Here is a 15,133-nt window from a genome sequence, read left to right as displayed (position 1 = left end):
GGTGCACAGAAATACCCAGCCTTTTAGCGCAGAATCAGACTTAGTCCACAATTTTCACCAACTCTGCCTCTTCCCCATTTTTAACTTTTAAACGACCAGGGTTTAAATTTCATCATGTTGCCTTAAAACAGGAGGACATTTGGATATTTTACAACCAGTAATCCCCACTCCTTGTCTTCTCTTAGCCTTTAATATTTCACGTAAGCAGTAGTAGCTTTGTTAGTGTACCTATTTCACAACACTTAGGAAACTAAAGGAAATTTTCATTTCCCTTTTCATACCATACCTGTAACATTTCACAGGGTACATGTGGTCATTTACTAGGAGAGAGAGTTTGATACAATCCTATTTTTTACATTCTAGATGTGTTTACAATACTTGTGCTTTAGCAATACTTTTTAGAAAGGGGAAGAGAAATATAGGCTCTTAGAACATTTTTATCCTTTCCAGTAAAAAAAATAGTTCAAACAGCATTATCATAAAAATAGAATTTTGGCTTTTATCGGTTAATGCTGGGTATTTAATTTTCCTGCCAGTAGTGATAGAATAATGTGTTGATACAGCAGGAGTAGAATAATTGGATGATTTTAGTGATTTATTACTATATTAAAAAATATACCTACCCTTGAATGATCTTAAGTACTTTCTGAAAGCATGATCTAAAGTTTTAAGCATATGCCAGGGCTGCCTTTAAATTTTCCTAAGTATTAGTAACAAAGACAGTATGACAAGTCAGGTGTTCTTAAAGCTATTTAGAATGACAACTTAGAATATAATAGGCAACCCAAGTAACCAGTGCAAATTTTGCTTCAGTGTACAATTTTCCCTGACAGTAACTATTTTCAATGATGTGTGACCCCAATTCTTCCATATACTAAAAGGCAAGAATGCTGTTATGTGGGATTCTGCAGGATAAATGTGTTCTGTACAAATGACATAACCCAATCACAAACCATTTATGACTTGAGATGGCAATTTTAAATACTATCAAGAGAAAGTAGACTTGATCTCTGTGAATGAAATCAGTGCCCAGAGATAAGTTATTTCTGAAGACCACAAAAAAAAAAAAAAAAAAAAGACATTTTGAAATGGGTTTCATCCTGAAGGCAGAGCTTATTAATATAACTTTCTCTTCATCTCCTCCTCCTGTGCAGAGATGTAAGATTTCGTAGGCAGAGCAGATACTTTCTGGTAACAGCACTTCCTCTAGTACCTTCTCTCCGATTTACAGAAAATCGGAGCATTCAACTGACAGAGCCATGCACCACGGTTTTGCATTCGAGGCAGTTGTACTTCTAGAAGATCTTGGAGGTTTCAGAGTAGCACCTGTGGCTGGGGAACCAGTATTTCAGGACAGGGGTCTCATTTAAACGGAAGAGGACTTCTAAGCAATCGTCTGGAACACACCCTTTTGCGTGGCTAAGAGGCAGGAATCCTGCTACAGAAAACTGCCCTTTTTAAAGTTGCAGTTTCTAATAGGCTGCTCTCAGAGCTATTTAAAAATAAAGGGCATTACTCGAAATACGGTGGGAAATTACAGGAAACCTGTTGCGTCTTCTGGATCAAGGGCATTTCTTGCTCCTCCCCTTGCGAGAACCTCTCCTTTGTTCCTTGAAGGTAAGGAACCATCAGTGCTTTGGGAATGGAGCTGTCCTGCAGAGGCCCTCAGGTACCGCTTATCAGATTTCACTGGGCTGAAAAACCAGGCAAAGTTTCCACATAGAGCAGAGTACGTTTAATAGCGTGAGTCCACTCGGTTTTTAACACACCGACTCATCACCGAAGCGTATGCATTAATGCCCTGTTGAAAGGATACCACCTTTTTGGCAAAATTTAGGAGATTAGTTGAGGGAACAACTGCCTGGACCTTAAAGAGCTCAGAGGAAGGGGCCAATTACCTGGTACAAGTCCTGGACATTCTCCTACATCGTAACTTTTAACACTGGAGTTGCAACTGGCTTTCCGAGATGTCACCTGTATTTCGAGTTGATTCAGAAGCTTCGGATCTGCATGACCCGAAGAGGTGAGGACCTAAAGAACACTTTAGTCCAAAAGCCTTAAACAACCATCAGACCATGTACTGTATGCTTTTAAAGTGAATTATGCATAAAAGTCTGTGCAAACTACAAACATATATTGCAATAACATTCTCAAAAAATCCTAGTATATATTTTAGCATTATTAAGTTATATAAAATACATCTTTATAAAAGTACAGAATTTTTTTAAAGTTTAAATTATACCCACTGAAATAGGTGGCCAGGCTCACTTTTTAGTACTAAAATAAGGTTTTTATCAATCTAAATTATTGCTTAGTCCTATGGAGCCATTAGAAACCTGTAACAAATAAAAATCAAGTCCTATTTCTTAAGGAAAAGTGCCTTATTAAAAATTCAGCTGTCATTGAGTTAGTCTCTCTGAAGCCTCTCACTTGAGGAATCTTCCATAAAATTTTTTACTGATGCTGCCCCTGGCTTGGCTTGTCAGGATCCAACATGGAGTCTGGTTGGAAAGTTCCCACCTGTGCCAGGAAGCTGTTTGTTTGCTGTCCCCAGTCATAGTAGTCTGGAGCAAAACTTAAAAAGAAAAAGACATATTGGTGACTTGGAATGCTGTACTTCCTCCTGATGACCTATTTTAGATGGACAGAACTGGGGTTTTTGTAGATAAAGTGTAGACAAGCCCAGTTTTTTAAAGTAGCTTCTTGAAGTCCATGTGCAGTGGCCAGAAGTTCACCCGCAAAAACCTACTGAACGCTGTGCAGCCCAGAAGCATCGTATTAGAACCGTAAGCCAATCACTACGTATAACAAAATATTCCACCAGCAAATTGTGTCTGACAGCTCTGGACAGGTAACTTCGCATTGATTTTGTCATGTGTTGAACACTTGTAGAATCAATAACTGCCCTGTTGGGCTTCTGTGAGTTAATACCTGTAAAGTGCTTAGAACAGTATCTCAGTGTCTAGTAAGCCCTCAACAGTGTACCTTTTATATTCTTCTTCTCACCTTCCGTGTAGTAGAAAAGGGATCTTCTTCCACAAGGGGAGTGAGGACCCTCTCAGCTCTGGGCTGCCTTTGGCAGGTGAGAGGCCAGGGCAGCTCCAGCAGGACAGGGAGGGACACACATAGCGAGAGGGAAATGTGGTGGGGGAAAGGGATGAGAGAACATTCTAGGGAGGAGGGTGAGAACAACTTTTGACCTCGGGAAGTCCTTGGTTATTGGCTCCCCTCCAGATTTCTATGTTCTTCACATCTGCTGGCGTGGTCTGTGGATTGCTGTGCTTTCCCCAAGCACCATCTTGGATTCTGTCTGGTTCGCTGCTCCCTCATATGGTGAGCAAACCATGTGTCCCCCCAAGCTTTTCCTCAGTTCTGTGTCCCTAACACAAGGGCGCCTCTCACGTTTTCCAAGGACATTTATTGTTCGTAATAAGGAGTAAAAAAGCTAGCTTATCTTCTATCATTCCATCCTGAGGGTGGAGTTGGGGGGGGAGGATAATTTATGTTAAAATGTTAATGATCACCCTTTAAATGTATAAAGGATTGCCAAAAAAAAAAAAAAAAAATCTTTCACTTCCAAGAAACACACTTCCAAGAAAAGAGGCCTGAAGCCTCCCTTTCACAGCAAGCGAATGGGGTCCTGGGACCACAAGCCCCAGCAGAGAGGCGCTCGGTAAGCACCAGCTCAGCCCTTGTTGCTTCTCTCCCTGCTGCTGGCCCTGAAGTCCCAGGTTCACAGGCTGCAAGAGGGGACACAATGATCACTGAGCCCTGGGGAGTGGCTAAGCATCACAGGCTGAAAAGGCGGAAGGGAACCCCAGGAGCTCCCGCCCCTCCTGTCTGCCGCAGAGTAAGGAAGCATAATCCTGGGGGCGGGCCTCTCAGGTTGCACTTAGTCTCCTAGTCAGGGGCTTCTCCTCCCTCCATTTCCTCTCTGCCGCACAGCCTCCAGCTCCAGGGCTATTTTACATGGGCATTTTCTCTTGGGTTGAATCGATTTCACCAGTGCAGTCCTCAGCCTAGTAACCATGCCTCTCTACCTTGAACTAAGGTCTCACCTTCCCTGAAGTCCCTGAGGGGCGATGTTCCAGGCAAGGTCATCATCACTATCGTATCTTCGAGGGTTGTCAAAGAAGTAAGATCTGGGGCTGAATCCGTGGCTGGGGACCATCCCAGGGTTCGTCTAGAAAGACAGTTAATTGTTCAGTTACTTTAAGACACTATGCCTTCCTCTAGACAAAGACGAGGAAGATTCTTTCTTGTTGGAAATTGAAGATTCTGTGCCCATCTGAATGGAGGATGTACCTGTTCAACTTCAGTGTTCATTTTAGTTGCTTTTATATTTAAGAGGTGTTAACTTTTTCTTTTCTCAGTATGGACAAAATCTTCTTTCAGAGTTCTGCTTGCAACAATGAATTACTGTTTCAACCCCTTACTGAAACACCAGGCACTGCCCAAAGTAGCCAAACTCCATAGTCCCGAATTAGCTACAAACCTCTATAAACATGTGGGCATTTACCACAAGTTAAAATAGTGAAACGATAATGATGAAATAATTTTGAGAAGGTTTTGTATCCAGTTTCCATATCCTGCTTCTATAATCCTTTCATCCTGTTTCTGTCCCCATGCCGAGCTCACCTTTCAAAAGATTTCAAATGACTGGTTTCATTAAGTAAGCAGAAGATCAGAACTGCATTATATGGCAAACCAAAGCTGGCATAAAATACAGAATTTGTTTGACATCCTTGTGCGTATCACTACTGGTCTGTTTTAGAGTTAAACAAGAGTCTGAAACAAGGTTGCTATATGATGGTATCTATATGGAAATGCCTCCTTTTCTAAGACTAATCTAGCAAATACAGGAAACAACTTACACAAGGTGGGATGCCTGAAAATTTATCAATTTGTAGCAGTTCAAGAATGTCTTTGCAGAAGAATGAATTTGGATCCCTAACCTCACACAGATACAAAAAGTAACTCAAAACGGATCAAGGGCCTAAATGTAAGAGTAAAACCTGTAAATTGTTGAGAAGAAAAATAAAGGCACGGATCTTTGTGACCCAGGAAATTTGGCAAAGGATTCTCAGAAATGGTACCAAAAGCATGAGCAACAACAAAAAAACATGATTAAAATTAAAAACTTCAAAAGATACCATGAAAAAAGTGAAGAAACAGCCCAAAAATGGGAGCAAATATTTGCAAAATCCCTTATATGACAAGGGACTTGTATGTAAAATACACCAAGAACTCTTACAACTCAATAACTCCATTTAAAAATGGGCAAAGGATCAGGGCACCTGGGTGGCTGTCGGTTAAGTTGTCTGACTTCAGCTCAGGTCATGATGTCGCGGTCCGTGAGTTCGAGCCCCACGTCGGGCTCTGTGCTGACAGCTCAGAGCCTGGAGCCTGCTTCGGATTGTGTCTCTGTCTCTCTGCCCCTCCCCCACTCACACTCTGTCTCTCTCTCTCTCTCTCAAAAATAAACATTCAAGATTCCTTATTTTATAAAAGCAGGGGAAGCAAAGGATTTGAATAGACATTTCTCCCAGGACGATGCACAAATGCCCATTAAGCATGTGGAAAGATGCTGAACATTGTTAATGATCAGGGAAATGCAAATCAAAAGACACAGCGAGGTACTAGCCATCCAGGGTATCGAGAATCAAAAAATTAAATAACAAGCGCTGGGGAAGAGGTGGAGAGCCAGAAGATACGCTACGGGTGTGAATGTAAAATGGGGCACCTACTGTGGAAAACAGTGTGGCAGGTCTTTTAGAAAACATGCGGCACCAACTTCCGGGACGACGGCAGAGTCCAGAGTCGGAGGGGCCTGAGCTCACCTCACAGATACAAGCAGATGACACATCAGTGTAAATAACCCAGAAAACAATTCAAACACTGACACAGCAAACTCCACAAGTAAACGCTGAGAAGGAGTCACGTCAAAGACCGTAGGGAGAGCAGAATCCTGCTCGGGAGCTAACGGGAGATGCCATCTGCAGGTGGCCAGGACCTGTGGGCACAGTGAGGGCAGAGAAAGGGTTCCTCACACCCCCGGAGCCTGCATGGGGAAGTGAATCCCCGTAACATGTGGCTCTGGAAGCCAGAAGGGCCAAATTTCCTGAGTTCTTACAACTCAGGCTGCACTGAAAGCCTGGAACTTCGTAACTCACCAGGCTCAGTTCCGGAAGAGGCAGGAGGGAGAGAGGGAAACCGTGGGCCACTCTTAACGAGGCAGCACACCAAACAGCCGGGAGCTGCAGTTTGAGAGATGCCTGGGGCTCACGGGAGCGAGAGTTGGTCACTAACCTCAGGGCCGGTACCCAAGGGCCATATTTCACTGGGAGACGCCTCCAGGAGCAAAGGGGCTGCAGACACAGCCTCCCTATCCCACCCCCACCCCCAGCAGTAAACATAGCCACCTGGGGGAGCCAGCACCGTGCCAGCACCCACGGCCTGCCTCAGCCCTGGTGCCGTGGGTCCCCTCCTCCGGAAGACAGTCACAAACGTTGCCAAAGCCGAGTGTCCCTACTGTGTGTTTTGGCAGGGCCTGGGTCCTGGCAGCAGTGGTGGGTCACCCCCCACGGAGCATGCTTGCACCTCGTGGAAGCTGCACGCCCTGCCCTCTGTACACACTGCAGAGCGGCCCTGGCCAGCCTGTCTCCGCAAGGCTGCGTGTCCCCTATGGAAGAGGACCCGCACGGGAAACTGCACGGGCAATGCACATTCCACTTGTGCACTTTGCGGAGCAATCCAGGCTGGCGGGGCTTGGCGGTGGAGGGACATCCCCTCTGTAAAAGGGCCAGTTCCACCTTCTTAAAAGTACACAGCCCACTACTACTTTCAAGGGCAGGGAAAGTTACTGACTTTTCTAACACAGAGAAACAGAATCAGGAGTGCCTGGGTGGCTCAGTCAATTAAGCACCCGACTTTGGCTCAGGTCATGATCTCACAGTTCGTCCGGTGCTGACAGCTCGGAACCTGGAGCCTGGAACCTGCTTCGGGTTCTGTCTCCCTCTCCCTCTGCTCATGCTCTCGCTCTCTCTCAAAAATAAATATTAAAAAAAATGAAAATTAAAGAAAAAAAACAGAAGTAGACAAAATGAGACAGGAACATGTCCCAAATGAAAGAACAGGACAAAACCTCAGCAAAACACCTAAGCGAAACCAATATAAGTCATATACCTCATAGAAACTTTAATGATCTTAAAGCTACTCACTGGACTTGAGAAAAGAGTGGGAAACATCAGTGAGACCCTTAACACGAGATAAAATAGAATCAGAGATAAGATAATCTAAAAATACATTAGATTTAATAACTAGCAAGCCTGAAGCACCTGGGTGGCTCAGTTGAGCATCCAATGCTTGATTTCAGCTCAGGTCGTGATCTCACAGTTGTGGGATTGAGCCCTACATCAGGCTCTGCTCTGAGCACTGGGCCTGCTTGGGATTCTTTCTTTGCCCCTCCCCCACTCATACGCTCAACATTAAAAAAAAAAAAAAAGGCTAGAGGAAGCAGAGGAACGCATTAGTCACCTGGGAGGGCAGAGTGTTGGAAAGTAATCAATCTGAGCAGGTGAGAAGAAAAAACAAATTGTGCAAAATGAGAACAGACTCTGAAGCTCAGCAACTCCATCAAGCATAATAACGTTGCATGACAGGGATCCCAGAAAAAGAAGAAAGAGAAAAGGGAGCAGGAAATGTACTTGAAGAAATAGTAACTGAAACCTCTGTAATGTGAGGAAGGAAATAGATGCCCAGATCCAGGAGGCGTACAGATCCCTCAAAAAAATCAACCAAAGGAGGTCCACACCAGGACGTATGGTGATCAAAATGGCAAAACAGTGATAAAAGATTTTAAAAGCAGCAAAAGAAAGGACTGTTACATACCAGAGAAACCCGATAAGGCCATCCGCTGTGCCTTTTCAACACAAACTTTGCAGGCCAGAAGGGAATGGCATGATATATTCAAAGGAAAAAATCTGCCATCAAGAATACTCAACAAATAATCCTAAAATTTGTATGGAACCACAAAGACCCCAAATAGTCCATGCAATCTTGAAAAAGCAAAGCAAAGCAAAGCTGGAGGGATCACAACTCCAGACAAGTTATATTACAAAGCTGTAGGCATCCAAACAGCATGGTGCTGGCACAAAACAGACACATAGGCCAATGGAACAGAACAGAAAACCCAGAAATAAATCCACAATTATATGGTCAATTAAGATTCAACAAAGAAGGCAAGAATACACAATAGGAAAAAGACAGTCCCTTTAACAAATAGTATTAGGAAAACGGGGCCACATTTTTACACCATACACAAAGTAAACTCAAGATGGAGTAAAGACCTAAATGTGAGACCTGAAACCGTAAAAATCCTAGAAGAGAACATAGGTAGTAATTTCTCTGACCTCACCCACAGCATCATTTTTCTAGATATGCCTCCTGAGGTAAGGGAAACGAGCGAAAATGAACTATTGGGACCACATCAAAATAAAACGCTTCTGCACAGCGAAGGAAACAACCAACAAAACCAACAGATAACCTACTGACTGGGAGAAGATATCTGTAAGTGGCATATTCAATATAGGGTTAGAAGTTATAGGGGCGTCCAGGTGGCTCAGTGGGTTGGGCGACCAACTCGGGCACAGGTCGTGATCTCGCAATTTGTGAGTTCAAACCCCACGTCGGGCTCTGTGCTCACAGCTTGGAGCTGGAGCCTGCTTTGGATTCTGTGTCTCCCTCTCCTCCTCGTGCTCTGTCTCTCAAAAATTAATAAACGTTAAAAAAATAATTTTAAAGAAGTTATAAAATGCAACATCCAAAAACCAAATAATCCAACTAAAGGGGTGCCTGGGTGGCTCAGCTGGTTAAATGTCTGACTCTTGGTTTCTGTTCAGGTCATGATCCCGTGGTTCATGAGATTGAGCCCTGTGTTGGGCTCTGTGCTGGCAGTGTGCAGTCTACTTGGGATTCTCTCTCAAAATTAATAAACATTTTTTTTTAAATGGGCAGAAGACATGAAAGGACATTTCTCCAAAGAAGACATCCAGATGGCAAACACACATGAAAAGATGCTCAACATCACTCGTCATTAGGGAAGTGCAAATCAAAACCACAATGAGATATCACCTCACACCTGTCAGAATGACTAAACTCAAAAACACAAGAAACAAATGTTGGCAAGAATGTGGAGAAAAAGAACTCTCGTGCACTGTTGGTGGAAATGCAAACTGATGCAGTCACTGTGGAAAACAATATGGAAGTTCCCTCAAAAAATTAAAAATAGAACTACCCTATGATCCAGAAATTTACCAAAAGAATACAAAAACACTAATTCAAAGGGATATATGCAACCCTATGTTTACTGCAGCATTATTTACAATAGCCAAATTATGGAAGCAGCCCAAGTATCCACTGACAGATGAATGGATAAAGAAGAGGTGGTATATATATATATATATACAGTGGAATATTATGCAGCCATAAAAAAGAATGAGCTCTTGCCATTTGCAACAACATGGATGGTGCTAGATAGTATTATGCTAAGCAAAATAAACCAGTCGGAGAAAGACAAATACCATGTGATTTTCACTCAAAACAAATGAGCAAAGGGGGGGAAAAAAAGAACAACAAACCAAAAAACAGACTCTTAACTATAGAGAACAGTTATCACAGGAAAGATGGGTGGGGGATGGGGGAAACAGGGGAGGGGAATTGTAAGTACACTTATCTTGGTGGGCACTAAGACACAGATGGAATGTCAACCTGCCAATATTATACACCTGAAACTAATACAACACTATATGTTAACCATACTGAAATTTTTAAAAAGTTCCACATAGAGTTACCACATGACCTAGCAATTGCGTTCCTAGATATATACCTAAGAGAAATAGAGACCTAGGTTCACACAGAAACTTGTACATTGATGTTTACAGAAGCACTGTTCTTGAGAGCTAAGAAACGGAGGGGGACCTGGGTGGCTCAGTTGGACATCTGACTTCAGCTCAGGTCATGATCTCATGATTCGTGAGTTCGAGCCCCACGTCGGGCTCTGTGCTGACAGCTCAGACTCTGGAACCTGCTTCGGAATCTGTGTCTCCCACTGTCTCTGCCCCTCCCCTGCTTGCACGCGCTCTCTCTTGATCTCTCAAAAATAAACATTAAAAAAATTTTTTATAAAGCTGAGAAATGGAAACAATGGGTAATTGGATAAACAAGATGTGATCTATCCATACGATGAAATGTTATTCGGCCCTAAAAAGGAACAAAGTACTAACACATACTGCAACACAGATGAACCCTAAAAACATCATGCCGAGGGAAAGAAGCCAGTCACGGAACACTGCGCGATATGACCCCATTCCTGTGAAAGCCCACAAGAGAGAGATGAATAGACACAGATTAACAGTTGTTCAGGGGCTGGGGGCAGGGGATGGGCAGTGACAGCTAATGGGTACAGGTTTCTTTCTGAGGTGATAAAAAACGTTCTCAAAAGTGTGGTGACGGACGTACGTATCTGAATACACTGAAAACCACGAACTGTAGACACGAAATGGGGAAACTGCACGGTATGGGGATTCTAGCCCATTAAAGCTGTTTAAGCAACAACAAAAATACAGAGATTCTCAAACTTCACAGTGCATTCAAATCACCTGGGGTGCTTTTTATTGAAAATGTGGATTCCCTGAACCTACCCGGGAGATCCTCACCTGGGTCTGGAACGTGGCCTAAGAGTCGGTGCTGACACTGAGCGCCCTTGGGACTCTATGGGGACGGGAGGGAGCCACACTGCGAGGACGGTCACATTGGCTTTAGTGATGCCAAGTGCAGAGGCTTGTTTATACCGACTGGACGATGGGTACAAGCAATAGATAACGTTTTAAAGAAATGCCTCCACCTGCAGTGTGCGCTTTTAAAGTCAACGAAACACGAGTTGTATTATAAATCCGCCCCCCTGGCCCCAAAGCAACATTAGACTTTTTTCTCCAAGCAACGACAGGAGTTACAGACAGTACTCAGAGTATTACTGAGCCATGCATATTAGCAATGTAGCTTCCCCAAACCTTATGCCAAGGAGAGCTACCGCTCACCACAGTAATGAGCATTACGGACTTGGGAGCCACACTGCATTTGGCCCCGGCTCTGTCTCCAACCGGCCGTGTGGACCCTGAGCCTCAGTTTCCTCATCTAAGTATGATAACAGTTTCCATCTCAAGGGTGAGGATTAAAGCGCCGATCAGAATCGGGCCCAGCACACACACGCACTGCAGTATACAGCCGTTAGCTACTTCTAGCAAACTCTGCACGCAATAATGGCATTAACTCTGCAGTCCTCTGCCTGAGGATGTTTTAGGCACACTGGTGCTTTGCCAAGCCCAATCTGACACTCACGCCACCTGCTCGTTGGAGTTAGTCCGTGTGTAGAAAAGGGAGCGTGTTTTTGTATTCAGGATCATGCATCCTTCGTACTGAAGTCCCTTCCTCGTGGTAAATTAGGAGAAAATATCCTTGGGGGCATAAAGGGTCGCTGTAACTCACTAATCTGCTACTGTCGGTGGGAGCTTCTCGTGAGTGTGGTGCACGGACTCGAAGTCCCGGAGATCTTCTTCTGCAAGGTCATGACTGTTTTCATAACTCGTGTGTTAAGATGTAATCTGCTTTTTCCGTGGTCTCAACACTGGCACTAATGGAGAACCAAAGTGCTGTGGCATCGACTGCACCGGCCATCACCGCGTCCTTCCCCACACTGCACAGTCAGGTAAAGCAGGTCCACTGAAGATGGTCTTCAGGGCATCTGGGTGGCTCAGGCGGTTGAGCAGCCGACTTTGTCTCAGGGCATCTCACAACTCATGAGTTCGAGCCCCGCATTGGGCTCTGTGCTGACGGCTCAGAGCCAGCTTCAGATCCTCTGTCCCCCCTCTCTCTCTGCCCCCCACCCCGCTTTCTCTCCCTCAAAAAAAAAAAAAAGATTGCCTTTGACAAAGAGGAAGTTATTGGTTGTATTAAATCTTAACCCTTGGGCCTTTTTTATTTTGGGGGCAGGGAGAAAGAGAGAAGTGGGGCTGACCTGAAGCAGGGATCGTGTTTTTTTTTCCCAAAGCAGGGCTCGTGCTCCCCCAAACAGGGGCTCGAACTCATGAAGCATGAGATCATGATCTGAGCCAAAGTCAGGTGCTTAAAGACTGAGCCACCCAGGTGCCCCTCAGACCTGTCATTTTACTATGTGATGTGACAAAATGGGACGTATGCACGCGGCGCTTCTGCTGTGAGACAGCTGTTTTTGGGAATAGACTCACAGCAGTGTGAGTTTAACTACCTCTTTCTGTGCAACTTAACTCAGACCATGCTTTTTTGGACGTGGGTATTTGACGGACGCTTGAAAGTAAATGAAAGAGAATGGGTGGATGGTATTTGTTGTCACTGATCAAATTTGAGCTTTTAAGCCCAAATTAAAGCTTTGGAAAACCTGTATTCCCCACCGTGAGCTAGAGGGCATCCCAATACTTAAAGATTTTCCTGATGAGATCAGTGGTGATATTTAATGAATGAAGTTTAGAAGATCTGCATAACTCAGTAAGCCAGTGTTTTCCTGATGACTGATGCATATTACAAACGATGTGTGGGTAAAAGATCCATTCAAAGCACAAGACAAACTGATGGATGTCCGTGTACAACAATCCGGAAAGTTCACTGGTATGGTTCTAGAGTCCACACTCTAGAACTTCTACCTTTTAAGAAACCACAACTTGTCAGTTTTGATGTGTATCAAAGAAGAATATCCACAATTACGTTCAAACTTATTAGAACACTCCACTTCATTGCAACCACATCTTTCTGTGAGGGGAATTTTCTTCATATACTCAACCAAAACAACATATTACAACAGAAGCAGAATCCAGATGTCTTCTATTAAAAGCAGGTCAAAATCCCCCCAAGTTTAAAACAATGCTACTCTTCTATTTTGGTTTGGATAATGTTCTTTCTCATAAAAAAAAATTAGGGTAATGTTTATTATTTTTAGTGCATTTTTTAATGTTTATTCATTTTTGAGAGAAAGAGGAGACCGAGAAAGAGAGAGAGAGAGGATAGATGGGGGAGGGACAGAGAGCGGGGGCACAGAGGATCTGAAGCAGGCTCTGTGCTGAGAGCAGCGAGCCTGATGCAGAGCCTGAACTCATGAACTGTGAGATCATGACCTAAGCTGAAGTTGGATGCTCAGCTGAGCCACCCAGGCTCCGCTGGTTTTAAATTACACATACACACACACACACCTCCAAACAAGAGCCTCTGGGGTGCTCAATAATTTATCGGTGTAACCCCTAAGAGCCAAAGCAATCTCGAAAAAGAAGAACAAAGCTGTGTCACGCTCTCTGATTTCAAACTATATTACAAAGATACGGTAATCAGTATGGTATTGCCATAAAAACAGACACCTAGATCAATGGAACAGAACTGAGGGCGCAGAAAGAACCCCATGCTTACATGGTCAATCACTTTATAACAAAGCAACCATGAATACATAATGGAAAGAGAACAGCCTTTTCAATAGATGGGAAAACTGGACAGTCACATGGAAAAGAATGGAACTGGACGACTATCTTATACTAAATACAAAAATTAACTCAAAATGGATTAACTACTTGAATGTGAGAATTAAAACCATAAAACTGCTCCTAAAAGAAAACACAGGTGGGTAATCTCCCTGATGTCAGTCCTGGCAATGATCTGGCACCAAAAGTAAATGACACAAAAGCAAAACCAAACAAGCGGGACATCATCAACTAAAAAGCCTCCTTCCACACAGCAAAGGAAACCATAAACAAAATGAAAAGACGACATACTGAATAGGAGAAGATTTCTGCAAATCATATATCCAATATCCAAAATATCCAATCTATCCAATCATATATCCAATCTCCAAAATATATGAACTCCTACAACTCAATAGCAAAAACCCAATTAAAAACAGGCAAAGGACCTGAGCAGACATTTTCCCAGAGACCTACAGATGGCCAACAGGCACATGAAAAGATGTGAACCTCACTAGTCATTGAAACAAATCAAAACCACAGTGAGCGACCGCCTCACACCTGTCAGAATGGCTACAATGAAAAAGACAAAAAGTAACAAGTATTGGCTAGGATGTGAAGAAAAGGAAATCCTTGTACACTCCTGGTGGGAATGCAAACTGGCGCAGCTGTGGAAAACAGTACCGAGGTTCCTCAAAAAATTAAAATTCAACTACCCTACAATCCCTTAATTCCACTTCTACCTGTTTATCTGAAGAAAATAAAAACATTAACTTGAAAAGACACATGCACCCTCGTGTTCACTGCAGCATTATTAACAATAGCCAGGACATGGAAACCACCTAAAAGTTCATCAATGGATGAAAAGCTAAGGAAAAGCTATACGCGCTGGAGTATTACTCAACCAAGAAAAAGAACAAAATCTTGCCACTTGCAACAACATGGATAAACCTTGAGGGCGTTATGCTAAGTGAAATAAGTCAGACAGAAAATGATAAATACAGTAAGATCTCACCTAGGTGGACTCTAAAAGTAAACCAAGAAAACCCACATGGATATAAAGATCAGACGGGTGCTGGCCTGAGGTGGAGGATGGGGGGTGGGCAAAATGGGCGAAGGGGGCCAAAAGGTACAAACTTCCAGTGATAAAGTAGGTCCTGGGGATGTCACGCATAGCACAGGGCCCACAGTTACTAATAGTGTACTGCATATTTGAAAGTACTTCAGAGCATGGACCTCGAAAGTTCTCATCACAAGAAAAAAAACCCCTGTAACTACACAGTGATGGACGTCAGCTGGACTTATAGTGATCATTTTGCAATATATGCAGATATCAAACCATTACACTGTACCCCTGAAATATTGATATGTCAGTTACAGATCAGTAAAAAAAAAAAAAAAAAAAAAAATGAATCCGTGTAAAGTATCCTGAGACTGAAAAGTTTAAGAACCACTGCTCTAGGAAATGCCCTCAACAGCAGAGCTATTCAAGGGACTACAACCAAGTAACTCCAGCTACACAGAGTATGTTAAGGGTGACCTATTTCCCCGGACAATGAGATCTGAGAGTACAAATTGAGACATTATTCTGCATTCAT

The 15,133-nt window shown here is 43.4% G+C and overlaps 1 protein-coding gene across 1 annotated transcript in view; it reads right to left on the bottom strand.

Annotated features, from left to right (window-relative positions):
- Positions 1-1,017: 1,017 nt before the first annotated feature.
- GPR137B (G protein-coupled receptor 137B) overlaps positions 1,018-15,133 on the bottom strand; it is a 49,514-nt gene continuing 35,398 nt past the window's right edge. The window contains exons 6-7 of the mRNA XM_027046963.2: positions 4,059-4,183; positions 1,018-2,575 (exon numbers count right to left, since the gene is read on the bottom strand). Coding sequence (XP_026902764.1) covers positions 2,455-2,575; positions 4,059-4,183 — 246 coding nt within the window. The 3' untranslated portion in view covers positions 1,018-2,454. The remainder of the gene's footprint in view (positions 2,576-4,058; positions 4,184-15,133) is intronic.

This window comes from Acinonyx jubatus, chromosome D2 (genome assembly GCF_027475565.1).
Source record: "Acinonyx jubatus isolate Ajub_Pintada_27869175 chromosome D2, VMU_Ajub_asm_v1.0, whole genome shotgun sequence".
Lineage (NCBI taxonomy): Eukaryota > Metazoa > Chordata > Mammalia > Carnivora > Felidae > Acinonyx > Acinonyx jubatus.
Note: the sequence above shows the minus strand (reverse complement) of the source record. Positions and strands in the feature narration are given on the sequence as shown.